Genomic DNA, 26,743 nt, shown 5'->3' with positions numbered 1-26,743 from the left:
AATAAATCCCCGTGGACCCCTCCTCCGTTCCTGAGAGCGAACTGGGGGCTGAGCCTTTAGGTGGAGCTCACGTACTGCCGCTCCTGGGAAGAGCCACGCTTGCAGATCCTGCTGGACACAGCCGAACTTGTCCAGCCCTGTAAGCAGAGGCAGGAAAAGCAGAATTAGTCTCCTGGTTTTCACAGCGTGGCTGGTAGGCAGATTCGTCACAAGCTGAAAAAGTGTTTCTTTCGAGGGCTGTTTGAAGATGACTTTTGTCCTGTGTACGCAGTGTGGAGTAGCGCATGCAGGGCATAAGGCTGTTAGTGAATCCACCTTGGCTAGGCTACATTACTGGAATTGGAAGTGCTGTGTGCACCTGACTACCATTGCAGGATGAGATCAGAGACTTTGTGCAGCTCCACGCTGCCAGAGAAACTCCCTGCATGTCTACCTCACATCCCAGTCCAAAAGGATTCCATGGACCTTCAGCTCAGGATGAGACACAGCATGGTCCAGGAGCATGGGACACTGGATGCACCTGGCACTTTTTGCTGCATAGCTGCAGAAGGCTGTGCTGTGGGAGAGGGTGAGCAGTGTGTGATCGGGAGGAAGGCCACTGCACAAGTGAAGTGCAGTGGGAAGTATGAAAAAAAAATATCAGGCTCTTGTGCAAGTTTTGTGCTCAGGAAGGAAAACTTGGTAGCCATGCATCTGCTGCAAAGTATGTGGTTCTCATTTCTTACAGCTTCTTCTGTGAGATCTGAAAGGCTGGAGGATGAGCACAAATAAGTGAAAGAAAACTTTATCTGAATTAATTGTCTGCAATTAAGTCACATGAGAGGGATTGCAATTGTCTAATATAGCCACACTTGTAAAAACTGTGATCATTTCACACTGTAAAGGTGATACTGGGCATGACAAGCAAGGCCTGTGTCAGCTAAGGGGAGATGAAGACCCAAGTGTCCTGGAGAACACCAGGGGACAAGCCTAGACAGCAGAATGGGGCAGGAATGGTTTAAACCTGCAAAATGACATCACTTTTCTTATTACACCTGATGCTGCCAGTGATATCACACTATACTCATGGAAATCACAGAACTATTGAGGCTGGAATAGACCTCCGAGATCATGAAGTCCAGCCTATGACCTAACACCACCACACTGACCAGACCATGTCACTAAGTGCCACATCTAATCTTTCCTTATACACCTCCAGGGATGGTGACTACCACCTCCCTAGGCAGTCCATTCCAGAATCTAATTACCCTTTCCATGAGGAAGTGCTTCCCAATATCCAACCTAAACCACAGCTTCAGTCCATGTCCTCTCATCTTGTCCTAAGTTGTCTGGGAGGAGAGCCTGACCCCCACCTTACTGCAACGTCCCTTCAGGTAGTTGTAGACTGTGATAAGGTCCCCCTGCAGTCTCCTCTTCTCCAGGCTAAACAACCCCAGCTCCCTCAGCCTCTCCTTGTAAGACTTTCCCTCCAGTCCCTTCACCCAGTGTCCTTGCTCTCCTTTGGAAGAGCCAGACATAGCTCCAAATCTTGCCCATCATATTTTCACACTCCTAAGCCTCCTGGGATGATCAGATATTTGGGACAGAAAACTATTTAAAAAGCACCTTTACACTGAAGGAGTCCACCTGCTAGCTGTGGGATGGTGCATGGATATCCAAGAGGGATCAGGGGGTGCCAAATACCATGTCAAAGCCCTGGCAGGGAATTGAAAGGTTAGACTTGCAACAGCTGCCCCTAGCTTGCTGTCCCAGGGCTGAACTGAAAGGTTGTGTGGTTAGTATGAGTCTGGACTGCAGCATCAGCATGCAGGTAGTCTGTCCACATGATGCAGCTTGAGTGGGGATCTGTTAACAACATTACTCTAACATTCTTGTAATTTCATGAAATACTATGAGCTCTTGCTCCTTTTTGCCTTTAATATAAGTTGATATGAGGTATGGTCAGGTACAAAGAAGGTTGATATTGTCAGTCTACAATTTCTGCCAGCAGAATCTGGCACACAGCTGGGGCAACTAAAGGAGGAGGAAAGTTCAGATACTCAGTTAGCAGGCAAGGCCTCTGAAGAGCAGATTGAGATTCAGCTTCAGCTTTGTACTTAAATGATATTTAAGTCTTTACAGCTGAGAATTGGTGACCAATAGAAGAGGAGACATAAGTGGTGCCTCCAGGGAAGAACTGTCTGCAGCCATGGTATAAACAAAAGGCAGTCCAGAAGAGCAAGAGGCATTCAAGGGGTAAAAACCAACAAAACATCAAAACACAACAACCAAACCCAAAACCCACAAACAAAATGAATCCAAAACAGATATAGATTTAAGTTTTGTAATTCTGGCTTTGTAATTAGACTTTTCAATTCTGCTGCCTGAAGAGCTCCTCTTCTTTCTTACTTCAGTGCTTATTTTTGCTGGATTCTCACAAATTCCTGTGTTTTGGTTGGGTTTTTTTTTTGACTACCCGTACCAGATGGAAGAGTCTGGGTTATTGTGAAGATCTGTAAAATAGCAATTCTTTCAGTGAGCTGTTTCTCAGACAAAGCTTCATCAACTGAAACTACACCTGCACCACAAAGCCTTCCCTACTTTGTGATTTCTCATACTAATATCCACACCTTCCTTCTATGTATGCATCAAGAGGTTTTAAAAGGAAATGAAGTTAGAAAGGAAACGATCTTTAAGTGTTGCTAGCACATGCCACTCATTCTGTTCTTGTTACTGTATTTTGCTCCCCAGGTTTTTCACAGCATAAAGCTTAATTACTACAAATGTAAGTAACATTAGTAATTTAAGGTGACCTCATAGGTCAGGATTAGGAAGACTCAACTACCCTTTTCACATGACAGATCACTATCCGTACTGTAAGTAATTACTGAGATCAGCAATAACAAACTCCTGTGTTCACAGACTCATAGAATGACTTGAGTTGGAAGGGATCTTAAAGATCATCTAGCTCAAACTCCCCTGCCATGGGCAGGGACACCTACTAGACCAGGCTGCTCAAAGCTTCATGCAGCCTGGTGTTGAAGCATTACTCATGCTTACACAGCAAATATTACCCTTCTCACTGGTTTTCTCCTACACTTTGAAAGTGTGTACCATAGAATAGTAGAGTCACTCAGGTTAGAAAAGACCCTTCAAATCATCAAGTACAATTACTAACATAACACTGCCATGTCTACCACCAAAGCATGCTCCTAAGAATGAGAATTACTTGTAAGTCTACCTAGACCACAGCTAAAGGAGTGCAGTATCTAAGGACAGCTTAAATAGCTTTCTTTGAGGGTCCCTCCTAACCAATGCCTTCCACAATTTGATGATTCTATGATTTGGCTTACAGGTCAAGGCACTTAGAATCAGGCCTGTGTCTAAACCTCCTGCTGCAGCCAGTGGAGATCCATTTGAGACAACCAAGTCTAGAGTCAACCCAGATGACTAGACATTGGTGTCTACTTCTAGATGAGACTAAACTGACTGTCCTGATTAGATATCCATGGACTATGGCAGGATGTTAGACATTGATTGCATACTCTTAATCTGCAAGGTAAATCCACCTGCTATTTCTTTCCTATAATTTATTACTTTTGCTATGATTCCTAATGGAGTAATAGTTTCAGGTGCAGATCACTATACTGTACACACACAAAAAGGACAATTTTAACTCAAAGAACTCAGATCTAGATACAACCTCACTGCAGTTGTGGAATCAATAGGAGTCAAGAGAATGGTCTTAACATAGTCTCTCTAGTGATAGCCTCACAAATATGATGAGGAAGCATGGTCTAGATGGAACTTCTGAGAGGTAAGTAATTGCTCTCTGAAAGCATCTACTAATAAACACTGTCAGAATGGAAGACTACATCTGTTGGAGCACTGCATGTTTTCACTGACTTCTGAGAAGATAGAACAAAGAGGATAACAGAATCATAGAATTTCCCTGCCCATAGCAAGGGGGTTAAAACTAGATCCTAGAGTCACAGAAGCACCAGAGTTGGAAGCAACCTCTACAGGTCATCTATTTTAAACCCCTCCCTCCCCCAACACCAGCTTTCATCTTCCCAGAGAAGCTCCTGCTCTCTCACCACCATTTTTGCACTCATCACAGAGCCAAGGGCAAGACCCTCAACCAGCCAAGATACCACACAGAGGAGCTCAGCCCCAGCACCCGTGGATGATACTGGAGGAGTCATCAATCATTGCCCTACCTAGCCGGGGGGCCACCAGGCCCCCCGGCCTTTGTTGTCACCACCACCATCACCCAGTGTGCACCACAGGCACTCACCAGAGATGAGAGGAGGATCCTCAGCCCAGATGGGCTCAGCTTGGGGCTTCTGCCCTTCCTGGCGGGGATTAAAAAGGGGAGTGGGTGGGGAGGGCCAAGTGGCCACACCTGGGGTGGGAGGAGTCCTGTCCTTGCTGCAGCCCTGCAAGGCTCACAGAATCAAAAGATCATCCAGTCCAACCCTCCCTGCTAGAGCAGGATCACCTATACCAAATTACACAGGAATGCATCCAGGTGATTTTTGAATATCTCCACAGAGGGAGACTCCACAACCTCCCTGGGCAGCCTGTTCCAGTGCTCTGTCACCCTCACAATGACAATTTTTTTCCTCATACTTACATGAAACTTCCTATGCCTCAACTTCCACCCGTTGCCCCTTGTCCTGTCATTGAGCACCACCGAGAAGAGTCTGGCTACATCCTCTTGGCACTCACCCTTTACATATTTACAAACATTGCTGAGGTCACCTCTCAGTCTCCTCTTCTCTAAGCTAAAGAGCCCCAACTCCCTCAGTCTCTCCTCGTACCACTCCTCATGGTAAGGATACTTACTGGTTTTGCACATGACACTAAGCAGGAAGGACAGCAAATAAAAATTAGTATTCAAAACAGTCCTGACAAATTGAAGATACTGCCTAAAGTAAACAGAAAGGAGACCTGAAACACACATCAGACAAGAAGGAATAATCAGCTGTACAAATACAAAACTTCACCAGGAAGAGATACAGGGGTTCTGGTAGATCACAGCAGAATGTAAATCAGTAACATCATACTGTTATGAGAAAGCTAAATGTGATACTGCAAGGCATCATGAGGTACCTGAAGCAGTCCTTCCACAATATTCGGTGTTAGTAAAGCTTCAGTGGAATAACATGATCAGTTTAGAGCTGAAGAAAGAGTTTCACTAAATAGAGAAAGTATAGAGGACAGAAATTCTAATAGAGGACATGAAAACATAGCCCATAAGAAAGAACTGAAGGAAGTGGGTTTTCTAACCAAAAGAAGAGAAGGTCTGCTGAAAATACTAAAATATGCAAAAAAACCCCAAACCAAAATGCTGCAGGGATTAGATTTCTAATGTCCAAGGAAAAAAACCCACCATTCTTACACAGAAGACAAGAGCAGTTTAGAAAAATGGTTAGGTATAGTCAATCCTACCTCTGGATGGTGCAGTGAATTAAAAGATCTACTCAGGTGTCTTTCTCTTTGTCTGTGTGTAACAGTGCATCACAACCATCATCTTTCTCATGGGTAAATTCATGATGCATAACCCCTGATGAGAGGTTGAAAATATTATGCTCCTAAACTAAGTGGAGTAGGTCAAGGCATGTGTCATCATTGCAGGGGGTGTTAGAAAAATTCTGCCAAAGAGATTCTCTGCTCAGGAAGCAGAAAAGTAGAGTCACCTGCAAGCTGCTATCAAAACTGAGCTGAAAAGACAGCAGAGCTGCAATGCTTTGAAATAGTAAATATACCATGAAATTGTTTCATATAACAAGGCAGCTTGCAGAGGCCTGGCAACAGTTGGCTTGTCAAAGTGTAAGTTAAAGTAGCCTATTATTTGTCCTGACTGTTCTTTGGCAAAAGCAAAAATAGCCTTAGGTTGCAGGTGTGAGCAGGTGTCTGCTGCAGATACCTGTAGAGATGGGGAAGATTCAACCAAAAGCCTTGAACAATTTACAAGAGTGATTGGATTCTGTTTCTCCTGGTCTACATTTTCACTTCTGTTCTTGTTTATATTCTGCACTTCCTAAACACAATAGAGCATTTGTCACATAGCCAGGAAGCTGGGGTAGTCTGCAGGGTTAGTTACCTGTGCAGGTACAGCTATGGTTGCAACCTGGGATAAACCTTTTAGTAAAAGAAATGTGGTGACAGTGGTACCACATAAACAGGTAGGTGACCAGGCCCCCGGCTGCAGGAGAGACAGCTGAGGATTGGAGGAAAGCAAATGTCACTCCAGTGGAATAGGTTAATGCAAGGGCAACCTGCCTGCTCCCCCTGTTTGTACTGATGGCAGCTGTTCTGCTGCCTTTCAACATGTGAGACAATGAGCAGCAACTTGTTGTCTGGTATTTAGCACCATACAGTTGTATTTTACAGGCTGGGTGGAGCATGACAGGCAGCATGGAAATGGGATAACTGTGAGGAGCTCATGCCTTTTTTGTTCCAAGTGTAAATCCTTCAGTCACACAGAGATCACAGTTACAGAGTCTGACAGGGAACACAAATGCTCCTTACAGCTCATGAACATGTGTGAACTATGGACCATTTTGGACAATAACTGTGATTTGGAATATGAACAATGTCAACAAGGAGATAGGGTGACATTATCATAGTTAATATTTGAAGATTGCTTCATCTGTAATCTGTCTTAAAATCACTAAGGTTATGAACCTTCTGGATGCTTTGTCTCTATCTCATTTAATTGCCATGGCCTTTTCAAATGCCAGCACTGACATTTTTTTTCTGTACTGAGATCTACATACAGGACAAGTGTTCAGACTCCGAGGCTTCACAGGGCTACAGTAATAACCAGAACATAATTTTTAATTGTATTCTGAGGTGTCACTCTGATTCTGCTGGATTATGAATCATCGTTGAGTACCACACAAATCTACCAAAGCCAGACATGCAGAGATAAAAATAACCTCGCTGATGAAAGTCGGGATTCTCCGTTTTACTGCTTTGTACATTTAAGCCAGGTTGTTCTGTCACTTTCACTATAAATAAAAACAGATTCTTTGTCTCCTGGCAGCAACATATGTGCTACTCACCTCCTTCCTTCTTCCTCTGGGGCTGACACTTTGATGTGAGCATGATTACTTATCAGAAAAAGAAAAGGAATCTTGCTAGGACAGAGTCAGTGTAATGAGAATGTAATAAAACACCATGCTGTTCACATGAAAGAGAGCAAACAAGCACTTCATAACATAGCTGAGTCATGTCACCTTGTTGCTTGCCTATTCCAAAGCAAACAGTGGCAGTACAGTTTGTCTTACATTGAACACGGATCAAGATGCCAACAGGATGAAATAATGATCCAGTAACAAGGCTTGCAATACAAACTGTTAATCTGGTTATATTCCTCTTCATTTTTCATTTCATATTACAAACAAAGCCTCTTGTCGAGCACTAATAATCTTAGTAAAATAGAAACATAGCATTGTTAGGGTTGGAAGGGACCTCAAAGATCATCTCGTTCCAACCCCTCTGCCATGGGCAGGGACACCTCACACTACATCAGGTTGCTCAGAGTCACATCCAGCCTGGCCTTAAAAACTTCCAGGGATGGGGCTTCTACCACCTCCCTGGGCAACCTGTTCCAGTGTCTCACCACCCTCATGGTGAAAAACTTCTTCCTAAAATCCAATCTGAATCTACCCATTTCTAATTTTTTTCCATTCCCCCTATGTAATGTTGATATGCAATTAAAATTGCTACAGTCTATGACCAGTATCAGTGCAGGATAGGATGGGACTAATGTTAACTGCTAAATATATGCAGTGACAGCTCTCCTTTGAAATAAACTGTTTGATGATCTGTGTGGCATGCTTGAATTTTAAGGTACAGCTCATGTCTGGAAGTGCTGGAAGTATTTCTTCACAGTAAAAGGTTCAGGCCTTATGCTGCTTCTAGTGGACAGAACTGAGAGAACTTCACATCAGCCAGAAAACAAAGACAGATATTTATGAACAGAAAGGTGCTTCTTTTTTTTTTTAATACCTCTAATTGTCATCAAAACAAGTCAGTGGAATGATGACGACCAGCAGGCTATGAATGTTGGAAACTGTTTTAAAGGAATTACACAGTTACTGCCCAAGACATGATATTACCTAACCTTGGGTGAGAGAAGACCTTATTGCTCTCTACAGGAGAGGGAGGAGGTTGTAGTGAGGCCAGTGCCAGCCTCTTCTCCCAAATAACTAATGATAGGACAAGATATAATAGTCTCAACCTGCTTCAGGGGGATTTTAGATTGGATATTAGGAGGAATTTCTTTACTGAAAGGATAGTGAGGCATTGGAACAGGCTGCCCAGGCAAGCTGGGGAATCATTGTCTCTGAAGATGGTCAAAAAACAAGTAAATGCACATGGGACACGGCTGCCACAAGGGAAAACTCATGTAGCATCACTGTCTGAACAGTGCAAAAAAGCCTCAGCTTCATGGCAGGCAGGGTCACTCCAGTGGCAGGCAGGAAGCAGGACCTGGGACAGGCAGGTTCAGGGAGAAGCCAGGTCTGAGCGCTGGTTTCTCCAATTTCACCATGAATGCAGAGTGAGTCCAAGATGAGCCAAATGAGAGCAGAAAAATGAGAGCCCCAACTGCTTTCTGGTCACTATTTAAGGCTTTCCTAGACAATGTGTCCAGGGCCAATGTACACTGGGCTCGAAGTACCCTGCTAATCATAGCTAACCCAGTGGACTTCCCCCATGGGTAAATACCTGTGAGTGACCTCAGCTCTGGCAGGAAGAATGGGCACTTTTAACCTGTCCCCAGGTGATGGGGAAGGCAATTGCATACCTTGGAAGGCAATGTCATACCTTGGAAGTCAATTTAATGCCTTTGTCTTTCCCCATTCAAACCTCTGCTGATGGAGATGGGGGAAGGGGGGTTTGGAGGACCCCATAACAGCAACACCTTTTTCAGAGATGAACACCTATAACTGTTTCTCAAGACAATGATATTTTACAGTGCAGTAAAAGCCAGTGTTCATGGGGACATTTCATAAACATAAAGAATAACTTTTTCACTGTGAGGTGTAGCACTGGAACAGACTGCACAGAGAGGTTGTGAAGTTCCCATCTCTGGAGACATTCAAAACCCACCTGGATGTGCTCCTGTGCAAGCTACTCTAGGTGATCCTGATCCAGCAGGGGGGCTTGGATTAGATGATCTTTTGAGGTCCCTTCCAACCCCTAACATTCTGTGATTCTCTGATACGGTTACTGAGTGCCAGTTTAAAACATACAGGTACAGCAAAGAATCTCACTTCAGAATACATTCCGTCACTAAGCAAGCCTCATGGTCATGTAATGCTTACAATCCCTGAGTCTCCTATGAAAATGTCAGGATTTTTTTCAGAAATACCATGTATATTTGCTAATTAATCATAATGTGTTTACTTTGCTTATCTGTACTATTTTTATTGGTCAGTCAATCCCAGACAAAATGCTGGCTACTCTAATGAACTCAGGGTATTTGAAATCACTAACCAATATTCAAAAAGGCCATTTCTTTCTGTTATTGTCTGCACATAATTCTCCAAGTATGAAAGTATGCAAATATACTTGCTTTATTAAAGTCTTGCATCAGTGCTGAGGCATTTTTGACTGTGAATTCATAAGACCTGACTGACAGAATTGCTTCAATTGCTTCTCTTGACTGACATGGCTTAAAAGTCACATTTATTTGCCAGAAGAATTACCATATGAGATATTTCTTGTACCTTTGATCAGATATAGAATAGAATAGAATAGAATAGAATAGAATAGAATAGAATAGAATAGAATAGAATAGAATAGAATAGAATAAACCAGGTTGGAAGAGACCTTCAAGATCATCGCATCCAACCCATCAACCAATCCAACCCACCTAAACAACTAACCCATGGTACCCTGGACAGGTACCAGTTCCAGAAAGCTGTGTGGCTTAGACAAAATGTCTGTCTAACTTCAGTGAACTGCTTGTGTATGTCAATGTTCTTTTAATCTAAAAATCATGCATGAAAAGCAAGCTAGTTTTCTTAAAGCTGGGAATTTCTGAGCAGCAATAAAACCTATGACACCAGCTCTCAGGAAACAGTCCCTGACACCAGCATGAATCTCTCCACTGACTCTGACAGTCAGCAGAACAAAATCACAAAATTCATTGGCTATGGGCAGTATGCCAAGCAAAAAAAAAATGTGGCAGAAGTTGCAGATGGCTGTAAATTAGCTTGTCACACCACAGTCTGCAATATTTATAAAAGCCAAATAATGAAACTTTGTAACCTCTCTCCCAACTGGCAGAGACATAGCCGATGAACCAATCGAGAGTGGAACTAGTCATACACAGTATATAAACAAAAGCAGTGTTCAGAAAGGCATCACAGCAATTTCCTTCACCACTCTGCTTACACTGCAGATACATGAAGCCAACAGCAAAAAAGACTGAGCAAGGTCAGGCTCACCCAGCCACAGCAGACAAAGCCAGCTCATGGGGAACTAGAAGAAAATGCAAAACAAGACAGACCAAAAGTCTGTTAGGGAAGCAGGCAAGACTTTGGAATGAGTACAGACTCAATTCAGTGCACAGTTTGATTCCAGGGCATCATTAGGAGTACTAACACAACATTTGAAGTAAAAGGACACCTGTCTGAACAAGCAAAGCGGGTGGAAATAGCTTTGCAGAGTACTCTACTGAAAGTGCCTGCATACAATGAGTTAAAAACGTCTGACACAACCCCATCAGGTATCAGCCATTCCCCAGAAAAGTGTAAGAGAAAGCAATGGCCAGTGCACTCAGAAAGGAGGCAGTAAGTCAAATGCATGTGATGGATCATGACCAAGATTTTAATCCTAACACAGAAAAGGCAGAAAGCTCACCTTAATCTTTTTTTGCCATCTGCTATGAAATGGTAATGGCCAGAAGATAAAGGATCACTGCAGTTCTTTTCCCAAGCATGCAGACAGTAGGGTCAGGTATTTGATCAGCACAAGCTTCTGCTTTCACATCACAAACAAGATGGTTGATGATATCCTAGATTCTAGATGACATTCTGATTCATGGATCTAGTTCATGAAGACAAAGCCAGGATTAGGTGAGGTCTTTATTTAAAATAAAGTTGCTCTCAGCCAGCCCTGACAATTCCATTCAATGCAGCCACCAGCAACAAGAAAACAGATGAAGAGACAGAGGCAAGGTCACCTGGTGCTGTCTTGCCACTCATCTCTGTAAACCAACAGCACTATAAAATATCCCAACTAGTACTGACCTCCTCTAAAGTCAACCTTTTGTGAAATACAACCCACAGTAACACTTACTACATGCTGGCTACTGCATGGAACCAAAACACTGATCATGAGAAAGCTGGGATCAAATAATATTTTTATCTGAAAACTATTGTTCAGTTTCTATATGTGACAGCAGTAAAAATTCTGATGCACAAGGGATCTGTAAATACAAAGGAAATGCAGCAGGCTCCTTTTGCAGTAAACAAAGAGACTTACAACTGATCCTTGGTGCACTGTACAGAAAAGCAAATATAAACAACCCCCCTTTGCTTGCCAGGCTTATTAAAATAACCATGTGTTTCTGAAGAAGCAGGCTGTAAAATGAAAGACAATAAGGAAAGACAGATCTACATACTTAAGAGAGACAGAAAAATAGCATGAAAACACTACAAGGAGCCCTGCTTATTGTTAGAACCAGATGCTATGGATTTTAAACTATTGTGCATCTAGTAAGTGGACACAGATGTATTTGTTTAGGTCTCTAGAGGACTTCTATTCTTCTATGGAAATAAGTTAAAGGAAGCATTCAAGGAAAAGCTGATAAGGAGCTGGACTTGGGAATTTATAGGGTAATTAAAAATTTGGGAGAAAGTTTAGGCCTGAAAAGAATGAAAATTGTGTATAGGACAGAAAGCAAAAATAACATGAGCATGGAAAATCTGCCCCAAGCCTCAAAGAAGAGGATCAAGTCCTGACATACAAGTCTTTGGCATACAAAGATTTGGATTAAACCCAGCACTGTGCAACGCTGGGATTTTGAATGTTTAGAAAACAGACCACAAAGAGCAATGACAAGATACAAACTTGATTCTGGTCCAGCATGCAGCTAATGATGTTTATGTCTGTGGGTACTCAAAATCTGTGCTATGATGTTAACATTTAGCAAGGCCCTAGTCTTCCTATGTCAAGAGGCTCTCCCTGCACATTCAGGAAGCTGTATCAGCATTGCTCCAGGGCAGTGAGGTGTACTAATGAAAGGCATGGAGGATAAGCAGTACAACACAGGCCTTTGCAGTGGAAGTCCTGGCCTTCCTGGAAGTGCAAGGAACCAATACATTTTGAAGTCACAGCCTCATGCTTCTTCTCAGGAGCAAGGACAAGATCTTACAATCTGTACAAAATAACCCAAGTGGTGGGTTTCCAGGGAAGATCTGTATTGATTTCTCCTTCGTTAGCCTGAAGAACTTATGAGTAGCTCTTTGCTTCCTCAGTACATACTTGGATTGGGATGTAGTTCACTAGTTCTCATAATCTGAAAGTTTTTCTAGTCTAAATGAATTAGTTAAGCATCCTTAGAGAGAGCCAGGCATCTTGGAAGGAAACTTGTCCCATCTCTCTTGATTAACTATTCTAGTATAGTATAAATCAGTCTCTAAACCCACCTATATACTCAGAAGGGAGCTTGTTGGCCACTGCAAATGGCTGATAGAAGACTGGATTAATCCCACCTGTAGAAACCATAACTTCTTAACCTTCTCTTCTTTAAATTTGATTATTCACTAGAAAGCATATTTCCCAGTCTGTTATTTATTTTCAGGGCTCTTCACTGAAGCCACTTTGACTGAGGCTATCTTGGACTATGGAAGTATGCAGAGAAGTATAAGCAACATACCCCTAGTAGTGACACCAGCATTACTATACACACACATTGTAGTACCTAATACATGCAACAACAGCCTCCTCAGTAACAGTAGCTTCCATATCAACACATGACAGCCTGTTGTTAATTATTTCAAATCTTTCCTAAGTGTGGTCGTTTGAGGCTGTGCCTTTAAGAACAAACACTGCTGGAACACACTGGCTAATGTTTTTGGTACTAGAACCAAAACATTCTGATATTCTAAACGAATTTCATTGGTTGATAAACAAAAATTCAGCTTTAGATTGTGAAGCGGTTGGAAAATTTTTTCCTCAGTTCAGTTCGGTTTGGGAGTTGGGGGAGTTTGGTGTTTCAGCCTGTTCTCCCTGCCTGCTTCTTCTGCGAACTGCTGGACTTGGCCTTCAGATAAGCAAACACTAATCCTGCATGGGCTTTTGAAGCTTGCTAACAACTCTTTTCCTTAGTAACTTGCCTTTCTCTCTCTCTAACCCCTTTTTGGGGAAAAAGGGAGGTAAGGGGGGGAGAGAGGGGGTTCCAAAGAGGGGATCCCTCCCTGAGGGAGGGATTTTTGTTGTGTTATTTGTCTTTGCTGTGTATTTCTGTGTATATATTGTAAATACCTGTATATATTGTGTTATATATAACCTGCTTTCCATATATGCTTGTAAATATATAGCTTTTGCTCTTCGACTGAGTTAGCTGTGGTTTCTTACTCTGTGGAGGAGGGAGAGCTAAGCCCTCTCTCAACCTACCACACTAAGTTTGCATTGTAGCAGCTTGGAGAGTATCTTCCTGTATACATTTCCCATGAGTTTTGCTACTGATGCTGATCTATTTCACCACAGCTGCCAATTAGGGAATGAGGCATTAGAGGAAACACAGATAAAAGACATAATTAGAGAATGAGGAAAAAGAGGAATGCAAACCTAGGAACTCCTTTTGACTCCAATTAAGGTAAAAATAGGCTAGTGGTGAATTAATGAAAGCTGGCAGTGGCCGCACAGAAAGGGAGTTATCTTTCAAGTGACAGATGGAAACAGCATGCTTTGCCTTCAATAGATGTGAAGCAGCAAAACCAGCATGATTAGGGAAAAATAAAAGGTCACCTGCCATTATTCACTAGGAAAACGTTTGACATAAGTGAGAGGCATAACCTGTCTCTTCAGTAACACTTCAGATTAGGTTATTGGTGAACATGACAGTAAGTTTTTCAAAAAAGGATGAAAGTGTTTCCTTGCCTCATGTGTTCTGAGGTAGGGCAATGCATATCACACAGGACACTGTTCAGTGTTATGAGAAGGAATTTCACTACTGTCATCTGCTTTGTATCTTTAGCATTTGTTCATCTAGTTCTAGAAAAAAAAAAAGCTCAAGCAGACTGTAAACATGGGTCAGAAAAATAAAAAGGCTTTGCACAGCAAACTGTAAATTGTCAGTTCAGAACATGTGTCTGTTGGTAACTGGTTACTAAACAGGGATTATTTGGCAACAAAAGCTTTCAACTACAAACTCAAGACTGGCTCTGTCTGAAGTTCTGTATGCTCAGGAATAATGTGTTTACTTTCACTCATCACTTTTGCTAATGAGCTTAATCTTGTAGGGTTTATGCTTAATGATCAGTCCTACTTTGAATGGAATCTGATTGATTAAATATTTAATTTTGGCTTATTAGCTCTAGATTAATGTCAGAATGTTGCATGTTGGATTAAAAATTTTGACTATTAACATTTAGAGTCTCCAGTTAACATTTTCTGCTAATGAAGCTACATTTTGGTTATGGCTGATGCTGCCATAGGGCATAGGAAAAGACTAGACAACCTCCTGAGACTTCTTGCAGCAGTTTTCTCTTTATTGGAAAGCCTAGCATGGAGCTTATATTTATTTAATTATAGAGTACATCAAGAGGACTGGGAAAAGCTTTCACAATCTCTGTACTGATAGCTTTAGAGAGATTTGAAAGTATGTAAAAGAAATTCTTAAAGTTTTATTTAAATCTGCCTTTCCTCTGTAACATCAGTATTCAGCAGACACAAAGGTACTAACCAAAAGAGCAGCATGACCTGGTTGCAGACTAGAGGTAGCAAGCCATGTTCAGCCTACCTTTGGGGGATTCTCCAGCAGAAATGGATAATGAAGTACAAGTACAAATTCACTAAGTGACTGATAACTCAAAGTCTCAGCATATGCTCATGATGGAAGATTCAGTCTTACTCTTCACAACCAATCTCTTTATCTTTCTCTTCTCAGTTTCTCTGTATATGATGGCAATGCCCTAAGGTTGTGTCTAGGCTTACCTGTGCTCCTAAGATTGCACCTCTGACCATCAAACCCATAAAATTTGTCAGTTCCTTGTGCCCTGACCCCAATTATGAAGGTCAGAAATCCACTGTGGTGTGCTATGGTGTACATCTAGCCTGTGTGTCTGGGCTTGTGCTGTAGGCGATGGTGGTAGTGGTAGGGAATAGTGGGAAACAGGATAAAGGTCCAGAGCTCACTGACATTGACCTGGCACAGTGTGATTTTGCATCCAGACCTTGGAACTTAGAAGCACTCCAGTGATGAGGGTGCTAATATAGCTTGCAGGTAATGGAGGAATTCATTATGATGCTTTGATTAAAGATGATGTCAACACGCATCACCTGCCAGCAGGAAATTTCAGCAGCAAAACCTAGCTTGTCCTGAAGCAGAGACTTTCCTGCTGAATATGATGGAGAGAAACTGTGACACATAAAAAACAATGAAAAGCTGGGTTATTAAATACACTGCTGTTTAAGAAGAAGAGACTGAGAAGAAGTGTAATTTAAAATGCTGTACTGTGTTTTTACCCGTCGGTGAGCAGACAGTCATGAATCATGTGCCTAAGTTCTACCTCTTAGTCTTTGTAAATTTGGAGATCTTTGGCTTTGATGCCTACTCCATCATCTTTCCACTGATTTCTTAAAATTATTTCAGATCTGTCAGTACATTTTCTACCAGACAGTACATCTATTTATACCATCTCATGGCCACAGTGCCTATATGCCTAACAAAATTTATGAAAGCACTACACTTTGCTCAGACATGTTCTCTTCCAAGAGGAGAAAAGCTGGAGGCTCTCAGTTGCCATTTTCTTAGAGAGCTTATTTTGCTTTTAATACTCACAGGGTAACACACCAAAATCCAGGCAGAAGACTTCATCTATCTCATTAGTTAGAATCAAATAACCTTAGAGAAGTAATGGGGCCATAAAAACCAGAAAGGGAATCCTAATATCATTAGAAGAGAGGGTTCCAGACACGAAAAATCTTTATGCCATCAAAGAGGTTTTGCTAGGATTATGTACACCACTGTAGTCAGCAACCCCCTGCTTACTGAAGAGAGGTTGGACAAGATGACCTCTGAGGGTCCCTTCCAAGCCATTGCAATCTGTGACTCTGTGAATCACACTATGAGAGGATACTAAAGTGCTTGACAAGCATCAACACTGCAAACAGAAAAGCAGAAAGGGTAACATGGTATCTCTTTAGATGCATCATGGTGTAAACATTTTGGAAGCATAATCTACTGAGATGAAAAAAAATGAACTCTTGAAACACTTACTGTAGGAGAGAGGAGGGAAAAGCTACCAACCCAGCTTGGGGGGAGATTTGTCCTGCCAGATTTATGCACTAAAGAGAATTATATGATGTGTTGTGGTGGGTTGAAAGTATTCCCCAACTAATTGGAATCTACCCCTCAGAGTAAATTCCTGAAAAGGAAAAAATTCAGAACTCAGAAAGGAAAATGAAAGTTATATTTACAAAAGGGAAACTAAAATCTAGAAGTATGAAATGCCATGAATATGTAAAAAATATATTTACATATATTTATAACTCAACAATCAGAATTAGGGTTAGGGTTCAGGGGAAACATTACTAACCTCCTCCCATTTTTTCCTTACCTTCCTGGTATCTCGCACACAGTAGTCAAAAGAGCAAGGTCACAGAAAAAGAGAGAAGTGGCAAGCAGAAGCAACAGAAGAAGGGATGAAAGAGCTATCTGTGAAACCAAGTATAAGTTGTTCAGCAAGGGAATGAATGATATATACCTAGCAGTTGTCCAATGGTAACTTATCTACCTTTTTTGAATCTAAGCCTATGGAAAATCTTTAGGGAATGAGAGTAGACTTGGGGAGGAAACTGAGGTGGAAGCACAAAGAAAGATTTTTTTTTTCAGAAGAAATTATTTATGGTGAGAGTGGTGTGACACTGGAAGAGGTTGACCAAAGAAGTTGTGGATATCCTATCACTGGGAGTGTTCAAGGTCAGGTTGTATGGAGCACTGAGCAACCTGATATGGTTCCTTTCAACCTACCATTCTGTAATTCTATGAAAAGTGTAAGGAAACACAGAATGCTTTTTAGACACTAAGATAATGGTATTTCATCCTGGAGCATCATGAAGATGGTAGAGCCTTAGCACTGGACATTAAACTTGGTGCCCATGAACAAAGTGTCATCTACTATGAATGAGAACCAGGATACAGGTCTCCTAGAAAACTAGGCATGTCCAAGCCGCATCCTCAGGCAATGCCCTGTGAACATCTTACTGTCTGTTAGAATACCTCCTGGCACTACTTGGCCCATGACAACTAGCACAGTGCCACACAGTGTCCGGGTAGGACACATGGAACAGCGTGGAGTGGGAATTATTCTCAGCAATGAAAGACAGGATGAGATCATGAATGATTAGCGTTGCAGACAGTTGATTTAGACCTAATTTTATTCTGCTTCCTGACCCGTATATTATCTTCCCTGCCACTCTCCCCAAAAAGGTAGGACTCCACCTGCTGTAGCAATATTTGTGACTCCCATCACAGGTGTCTCCATCTCTGTACACCATAAAATATCACTCAAGGTATCATGGAAGAGGGACAGGGACTCTTGTTCAGACTCTCATGGCCTGTTTCTTCTGATGTATGGCTCCAGGAAACTGAGAATGGCATAGACTGAAAATGCGTCTTGGGCTCAGAGGAGTCTGCTTGATGTGATCTGTACAGCTGTGCCTGATGAAATATGTTTACATGTTTCAAACATTATTTCCAATGCCATGGCTTCTTGGAGCCACACTCACGGTAAGGTAGAAACCCATGTGATGGAAAAACCTGCTGGGGATGTAGGGGACCAGCCCAAAGACTCAAGGTGAACTTGATGATGCTGTTGCTTCTGGATGAGTCAGTCATTTTCCCTGTGGGTCAGTCTCTTGGAGATTTCATCAGACCATTCTCAGTGTGGAGGCCAATGTGGAAAAGCACCAATGCATACCAGCATGTCACTACAAAAACTGCAGTGGGCACAAGGTGCTGCTCATTTTGAGGAGCTCTTGAGGGAAGCACTAGCTGGTTTTCCAGAGTCCATACTGCCAGGCTTACCAGCCACAGGTCCCCTCTGGCAGCACTGGAGCAGCTGCAGAGGGCACAGAAGTAGACTCCAATGGTTCCTTGGCCTTTGGAGAGAAGAAGGCTGCTGCATCTCAGGGGCTGCACTCCTCATATGGGTGCATTCTCTCTCCCCAAACCCACTGGGAGGTAGGAGAGAAAAGAGCAACAAACATGTTGCTGTGGGTGTGGGTTGTGGGGCTGATATGAGGGGTCAGCCATCACTGAGAGGGTCAGTGGCCCCTCAGCAGTATCACATAATCACAGAATGGTAGGGGTTGAAAGGGACCTCATCGTCCCTGGTTGGAGCACAGGAACATGTCCAGGTGGGTTTTGAATGCCGCCAGAAATGAAGACTCCACAACCTCCCTGGGCAGCCTATTCCAGTGCTCTGAGATTCTAATAGTGATTTTTTTCCCCCTTATGCTTACGTGGAACCTCCTGTGTTCCAGCTTGTGTCCGTGGCCCCTGGTCTTGCACCACTGAAAAGAGTCCAGCTCCATCCTCCTGACACTTGTCCTTCAGATATTAAGGATTGAGACCCCTCCAGAGTCTGTTCTCCAGGCTAAACAGACACAGCTCTTTCAGTCTTTCCTCGTAAGGCAGATGTTCCGGCACCTTAATCATCGTAGTGGCTCTCCGCTGGACTGTCTCCAGTAGTTCCAGCAGCCCTACTCGCCGCCTCCCAGGCGAGTCTACTCACCCAGCAGAGCACCCGGAGCGCCTCCGTCACCCGTCAGCCTAGCCGGGGGGTGGTGGGAGGCGGCGCCCATCGCTGGGGCGGGGAAAGAAGGGGTCCGCCCTGGGGATGCTAGAGCTGGGCTAGAGCCGTCGCGGGCGGGTGGCCGGCCGGGGAGCGAGCATCAGCATGGCCGAGCGATACGACGTGATCGTCGTTGGGGGCGGCATCTCAGGTGGGTCTGGCGGCCCGGGGCGGAGGTGTTTGTAAGCCGCCGGGCCGCCGAGCTTGAGCGGTCCCTGGGCGAGTGGCGGCACGCACACGCAGAAGGCTTGGGCTTTGTCGCCCGGCGCCCCGCACTGCCGCTCGCTCTCCCGGCCGGCCGGGTGGAGGCGGCGGAACCGGCGGGGTGGCCGGAGCATCACGGCATCGCAGCGGGGAAAAGCTGTGCCGGTGCGCATCGGCTCCTCGGCCTGAGCGGGTGTCCTCCGGCAAGCCTGAAGTGCGAGCGCGTCCCGTCTGGCTCGGTAAAGCTGACTAAGATGGGTCCCCATAATTGCCACAGACAGTATTGTTATTTATTATAAGAATTGTGTTTAAAATAGTTTATATTTTATTTTTATTTTATTTTATTTCGTCGTATTTAATTATTTATTTTATTGTTATGGTTCTACTGTCCAGCCCCAACATCCCCTGAACCTGTGTAATTCTGAATGGAGCCCCTGGGAAGTTTTGGGCAGGTGAAGCTGTGCATGTTCCGCATCCTCTGCACTGAGTCCAGGGGTATTATGCAGAGGCCCTCGGTCACAAATGCCTAATTTAAATCTTGAGGTACCTTTTGTTTAGAGCAGGTAGAAGCCTAAAGGAAAAATGCCTGAAACAAGCTGGATCGTTTAGTAAGTTTCTGGTTCCTCAGTCAGCACAGGTATTGATTTGAGAGCATGTGTGGTCTGCCAGAGACGGACAGCAGGCCTGGAAACCTTCTTGCACCAAATGGATGTCTGCTGGTTTTAACCTGTTCCTGGCTAAAGACTGCCCAGAGTAAATCTCTCTCCTGTGTTTTGTTCTGAGAGACATAGAATCATAGAATTGCCTGGTTGGAAAAGACCTTGAAGATCATCAAGTTCACAACTGTAACCTAGCATCTCCCTGTACACAGCTGTTAGGCCATGTTGCTGAGCTCCTCATCCAAACATCTTTTAAGCACTTGCAGGGATGGTGACTCCACTACTTCCCTGGGCAGCCCATTCCAGTGCCCAATGACCCTCTTGGTGAAGAAATTTTTCCTAATATCCAATCTAAACCTCCCCTGGCACAACTTGAGGCCATTTTTTCTCATGCTATCATTTGCTACCTGGAAGAAGAGAATGGCTCCCCATCTCACTACAACCTCCTTTCAGGTAGATTTGGTATGTGCAGTAGATTTTTTTTTTCCCTGTGGTTTTGACATACCAGACCATTGCATTGAGTCCTTTTAGTGCTGGGAGGTGTGTAGCTTGATAGCTTCTGTGCCATATGTGTATCTCCTTGGTGCATAATGAGTATGCATACATTCACAGATCCAAGTAGTACCTTTTACCAAACTGCAAACGAGTTACTCAAATTTGTTACAAAACATGATTGTATTAATCCTTTTTGTATCTGCCTTTTAATGTTCACTATTTATTTATGTATAGTTCTGGATGTCTGTATAACCATTCCATTAAGGTGTGCAGTGGGCAGTCTGAATGACATACAAAATGCAGTGGACAAAATCATTGGCGTTATTTCCTAAGGGTGATTCTTTGATAACAAACCACTGAATAATTACAGAATGTTTCAATCATGATTAGCAAAAACTGACCAGCACTCTTGTGTTGATTTTGAACATAGTGTCATGGCTAATTTTTAACTTGCACCACGTTTCACAGTGGCAGCTGGTTAGAGAAAACGAACCAGTGTTAGCTGTTTGTGCTTTCTAAACGAAAATATTTCCAGTGGTGTGCTTTTGTACAGCAATAGCGCTACAGGTTCTCTCTTGAATGAGTTAGAGTGAAGGAGTTAGTCTAACAGCTTTTAATATACCCTTGTTTTTTCATGGTTGCCATGGGAATACTTTCATAGCAGGCCTGCACAGCCCACATGTTTGTCTGACAAAGCAGTCAGAGCAGAGAAGCAGTCTTAGGCCGTATTAAATTGTGTGCTTTGCGTTTTGCTACCTGTGGACAGCAGCAAGTAGCTGCTGCTGGTGGTGGTACAGGAACCGATTTTGTATTTACTTCTTGTTACACTGGATAGTCACCAAAGCACTCTGGTTTCATTTTGCAGCAACTTCTCTCATGTCTTTATAAGAGGCTGGAAAAACACACACACACAAATATTAATAATGACTAAGCACCTCTCTTCAGTCGCTTTCCCTTAGCTGCTATGTACTTACCACTTTTGATTCACCTCTGTGTTCTGCCTGCACACCTCTCTGTAAATTATGGAGTCATTGAATCATAGAATGTCAGAGGTTGGAAGGGACCTCCAGAGATCATCAGGTCCAACCCCTCTGCCAAAGCAGGATCACCTGGGGCAGGCCACACAGGAGCATGTCCCGTTTGGCTTTGAAAGTCTGCAGAGAAGGAGACTCCACAACCTCTCTGGGCAGCCTGTTCCAGTGCTCTGTCGCCCTCACAGTAAAGAAGTTACTCCTTGTGTTGAACTGAAACTTCCTGTGTGATCTTGCAGCCAGGTGATGAAATTGGTTTTGTATCTCGTTACTCTGAAAGCTCTTACTGGTGTGCCACCCTGCTGCAGAGATCTGTCTACTGAAAAATTAAGTCTATGATTTTTAAAATGAGTTGCTTGTTGAAGCAACCAAGTTGTGGGTTTCTTCATAAAACCACTGCTTTTGAGCCATCTGAGGCATAGCCAGCTGAGACTCTGCTATTCCTGCCTTTAGGGGAGGAAGGCATCAGTTATTGCACAGTGGAAAGCTCTCATAACCCTCCGGTGTGTCTGAGTTAACCACTACAGCCATAAGCTCATAGTCACAGAAGAAACAGAGTTGCTGTGCTGAGGTGAGTGTGACAGCAAATGTTGCAGTCTCTTTTTCTCTATTTATTGAGGTGAATGTGAGCTGTCCATGCAGTGCTGTGGCCTTTGGCAGTGGTTCTACTCATCCTTTTATCCAGATTTAATTAGTAGGATTGAAAAGATAAAAACTGAAAAACCTGGTAATGGAATAGCAGTGCAGAGACCTTCACAACCCTGACAGTCCCCTTTCTCCTCTGGAGGGGCTGATGTTTAATCAGAAAATACCAGCTCCTTTGATGAATTATTTTCAGTGTCCTTCATTACAGGTTTGTTGAAAACTAAAGAACTGGCTGATTCAAGTGTTACGTGATGAAAATCTACTCAAAATTAAACTTTATGCAATTCTTTCAAGTCTAAAAAACTTGGCCTGTGGCTTCTCTGAAGAATTCAAATTATCTCTCTACAGCTGATGACAGCAAAGACCTGTGAGGAACAGGATTTACTGAAGAGCAGATTGCAGTTTATGGCTAAAGCCATGACTCAAGCTCTTGAAATTTTTGTGACTGGTGTAGATTAAAAATGAATATTTTAAAAGAAAATTTAGCAGCCTGAAAAAGCATGCCTGAAAATGCTTAGCCATACATTGTATGTAGTGTGGACATAAAAAGGTCCTCATGGAGCTGGAACTTGCGACAGGCTCCTCTGTTTGCTCAGGCCATTGCTTTCTTTGAAGGGCTCCTCAAGCACGAGGATGGAAATGACTGTGAAAAACTATGAGGTTGTGTCATCAGGCTTGCTTATCTTCTTAATGGAGGTACTGATGACAGACATTTTCTTAAAATCAAATCTTGGAATCTCTTCAGGGGTTTTGTTTAAAAACTTCCTCTACATGTTTTCCAAAGTGCCTTCCTGTGCCTGCTTTTGCAGTGGGGCCCTTTTTCATTTTTTTTTTTTGTTGTTTGTTTGTTTCTTTGTTTTCAAAGAAGTGATCTAATCTTATCCTAATGTTGTGCCAGTCCTCCTGAAGAAAATGCTTCTTTGAAATTTCTGGCACACAGATTTTACAATCAAAGTGCTTATAATTCTATATTTTCCTGAAAGGTGAAACCTTTTTTTTTTCTTTCTTAAATTGTGCTGAATGTTATTTTCAGTATGCTTAGTTTCGTTTCTGTTCACAAGCCACCTGTCATGTTCTTGTAAGTTAATAATCAAAGTCTACGGTAAAATAACAGAACAGAATCAACCACGTTGGAAAAGACCTCAGAGATCATCAAGTCCATCCTATTATCTAATATCTAACACCTCATGACAGCTAAACTATGGCTCCAAGTGCCACATCCAATCCTTTTTTTGAACACCTCCAGGGACAGTTACTCCACCATCTCCCTGGGCAGCACATTCCAATGGCCAATTACTCTTTCTGTGAAGAACTTTCTCCTCACCTTGAGCCTAAACTTCCCCTGGTGCAGCTTGAGACTGTGTCCTCTTGTTCTGGTGCTGGTTGCCTTGGAGAAGAGACCAACCCCCAGCTGTCTACAACCTCCCCTCAGGCAGTTGTAGAGAGCAATGAGGTCTTCCCTGAGCCTCCAATTCTCCAGGCTAAACAATCCCAGCTCCCTCAGCCTCTCCTCACAGGGCTTCTGCTCAAGACCACTCCCCAGCCTCGTTGCCCTTCTCTGGACACGTTCAAGAGTCTCAATGTCCTTCTTAAGCTGAGGGGCCCAGAACTGGACACAGTACTCAAGGTGTAGCCTAACCAGTGCTGAGTACAGGGGCACAATGACTTCCCTGCTCCTGCTGGCCACACTATTTGTGATGCAGGCCAGGATGCCCTTGGCCTTCTTGGCCACCTGGGCACAGTGCTGGCTCACGTTGAGCCAACTGTCAATCAGCACCCTTTCTGTTTGGCTGCTCTCCAGCCACCCCGACCCCCAGCCTGTAGCGCTGCATGGAGTTGTTGTGGCCAAATTGCAGCACCCAGCACTTGGACTTGTCGGACTCCGTCATGTTGTACTCTGCCCATCTGTCCAGCCTGTCAGGGTCCCTCTGCAGAGTCCTTTTACCTTCTAACAGATCAACACCAAAATATTTCTATTGAAAAGTCAGGCTTTTAAAATACTTCAATACCTATTCTTGTGCTCTGTATTCTTTGTAAACCTTGTTTTGACTTTGTGTGATGATCTAATATGCTGTTAGTTACAGTAGCTGTAACTGCATCTGTTTGTCAGTTTCAGATTAATTTAGAAAGCCCCAAGCCAAACCAAAACCAGATCCAGTGTTTTAGGCTGAAGATGTTCAATCTGTTTTAAAATAGGCAGAACTAGAGGGTAAAACTGCTTTCGAAACAAAACTAGGATGTGCTGCAAGAAAAGTTTATGAGATGCATAACCCCCACTACTTGCTTCTTTTTGCTCTCTGCTAGTAATTTACATTGTCATAACACTTCTCCTTTCAAGTGCCAAACAAGACACTATTTTTGGATAACATTACTAGTCTAGCAGCCCTGTACTAAATTCAATCTGAAGAGTTAAAAAAACCCAGAACAAAATGAAATGCAGGCATGGAAGAAATAGCTGTGCATGACGAAATAAATGGATCCATCCACAGGAGGACTGTGACCTTCACTGAGGGATAACACTCTCTCTGGGATGCGCTTGGGCAAAGACAGTCCAGGACATTTCCCAGTCGGCTGACATGATGAAGCTCTTTGTTCAGTTTTTCAGTCCTCAGTCTCTATCATCAAAGAGTTCATCCTTTTTGTGTTCAACTACTTTTATAGCTTCTGCAAAGGATCATGAGGCAGTTGGGTGGAGCCTGCTGTTTTACTCCCCCCACTTCCCCCCTCTCCCTGCCCCGAACTTGGCAATACACAGTAAACAGGACAGAAAGCAGCTGTGTAATGTTGCAAAATAGTTTGGTAGCCTAGGCAGCAGGAACAGCACTTCTAATTCCCTGGCTGATAGATACCTCCTAATTGCAGTGAAAGCTGATTTGATAACAAGCTTTGCAGCCTACATGCAGGAGCCATCTCATCTCCTAAAGCTTGGAGCAATGTGTCATTAAAGAAAGCTTTTTCATTAGGTTATTTAAGCCTTATGAAATGGTTCTATTAGGGAAAGTTCATTCAGACTGTTCAGCAAAATGTGAAAACCAATGTCAGGGGCAAAAAAGGTGAGTTAAGGTGGCAAAACTTTGGGCAAGTGATTCCTGGGAGTTCCCAGGTTTGTGTGTAGAGTTGCAAACTGCAAAGGCCACAGGATTTTCTTATCTGTACTGCTGAACTGCACAAATTTTTTTGACCCACAAGGTTAGACACAGGAGAAGATGGAAGTTCTTTGTAAGAAAGTTCAGTGCATTGTTTACTTGGACAGCTACCTGCAGTGGGGCTTGTAGTTTATGAGATTTGTCAGAGTCCGTTCTAGTACTTCACTGCAACCTTATCACACTGCAGGTGGTGGTAGGTATTCCCTTTAGAATAGAATAGAATAGAATAGAATAGAATAGAATAGAATAGAATAGAATAGAATAGAATAGAATTAACCAGGTTGGAAGAGACCTTTGAGATCATCGAGTCCAACCTATCATCCAACACTATCTAATCAACTAAACCATGGCACCAAGCACCCCATCCAGTCTCTTCCTAAATACCTACGGTGATGGTGACTCCACCACCTCCCCGGACAGCCCATTCCAATGGGCAATAACTCTTTCTATGAAGAACTTCTTCCTAACAACCATCCTAAACATCCCCTGGAACAGCTTGAGACTGTGTCCTCTTGTTCTGGTGCTGGTTGCCTGGGAGAAGAGATCAACCCCCCACCTGGCTACAACCTCCCTTCAGGTAGTTGTAGAGAGCAATAAGGTCTCCCTTGAGCCTCCTCTTCTCCAGGCTAAGCAACCCCAGCTCCCTCAGCCTCTCCTCATAGGGCTTGTGCTCAAACCCCTCACCAGCTTTGTGGCAGGACATTGGTTCAGATTCATCTGGGGTTGCTTAGCCTGATGGACCCTACCTGTTACTGTATGGTATGCACCACGGTGCAGATACAGAGTCTGAATTGGATTCCTTTTCACTCAAGACTGAATGGGAAGACATGCTCTTGGAGCTCACATTTTGAACTCCAGCTCCTAATGGGATGTTCAGCCTATAGGACCATACAAGAGTTAGTCTGAAATAAGGCCCTTTCCATGGATATACTATGGACACATGCGTTCAGGATACAACTCTTTCACTCTCCAGACCTTCTGCTCTTCTGCACTATATGCAAAGGTAGACATGGCACACTGCTTTCCTGGGATACTTTTAGTTTTGCAGATCAAAGGTAGTAACATGGAAAGAGTAAGCATTTAAATTTTATGCTTTTCTTCCACAAAGACACAGTTAAACAGTAATGTACTTGTTTATCCTGACCACAGACATGCACCTGCATCCTCTGTCTCAATCCTCTATGTCTTCTCCTTGTCTACTTTTTTTCCCCTTTGTTTAATTTGCTTGTAGCATCAAGAGACTGCCAAAAGATCACATTCTATGTACTTATGAATTTTGATTTGCTCATTTTACTGCTTGGCACCACTGAGGACAGGAGTAATTTTACAGGCACACAACTTGGCATGCTTCCCTTCCTGTAACAAGTGACTGTAGTGTTGGTCTTCAGCAAATAGCAAGATGTCAGTCACCACAGAGATATGAGTCTGGGTCAAATGCTGGTCTCTGCAGTCCCAGAGACTTTGAGGAGCAGCTCAGGCTGTCCAGTGTGATCTCAGGAGTATGCAAGGACTTAAGGACAGCTGTAGAGTTGAGG

The 26,743-nt window shown here is 43.2% G+C and overlaps 1 protein-coding gene across 1 annotated transcript in view; it reads left to right on the top strand.

The window, feature by feature from the left end:
* The first annotated feature begins 19,066 nt into the window (after nucleotides 1-19,066).
* Nucleotides 19,067-26,743, top strand: part of LOC104303668 (amine oxidase [flavin-containing] B) — a 59,023-nt gene continuing 51,346 nt past the window's right edge. Inside the window, exon 1 of the mRNA XM_054166095.1 lies at nucleotides 19,067-19,179. Coding sequence (XP_054022070.1) covers nucleotides 19,134-19,179 — 46 coding nt within the window. The 5' untranslated portion in view covers nucleotides 19,067-19,133. The remainder of the gene's footprint in view (nucleotides 19,180-26,743) is intronic.

The sequence above is a fragment of the Dryobates pubescens genome, chromosome 12, assembly GCF_014839835.1.
Source record: "Dryobates pubescens isolate bDryPub1 chromosome 12, bDryPub1.pri, whole genome shotgun sequence".
NCBI classification, from domain to species: domain Eukaryota; kingdom Metazoa; phylum Chordata; class Aves; order Piciformes; family Picidae; genus Dryobates; species Dryobates pubescens.
This window is presented reverse-complemented; position numbering and strand designations above follow the sequence as displayed.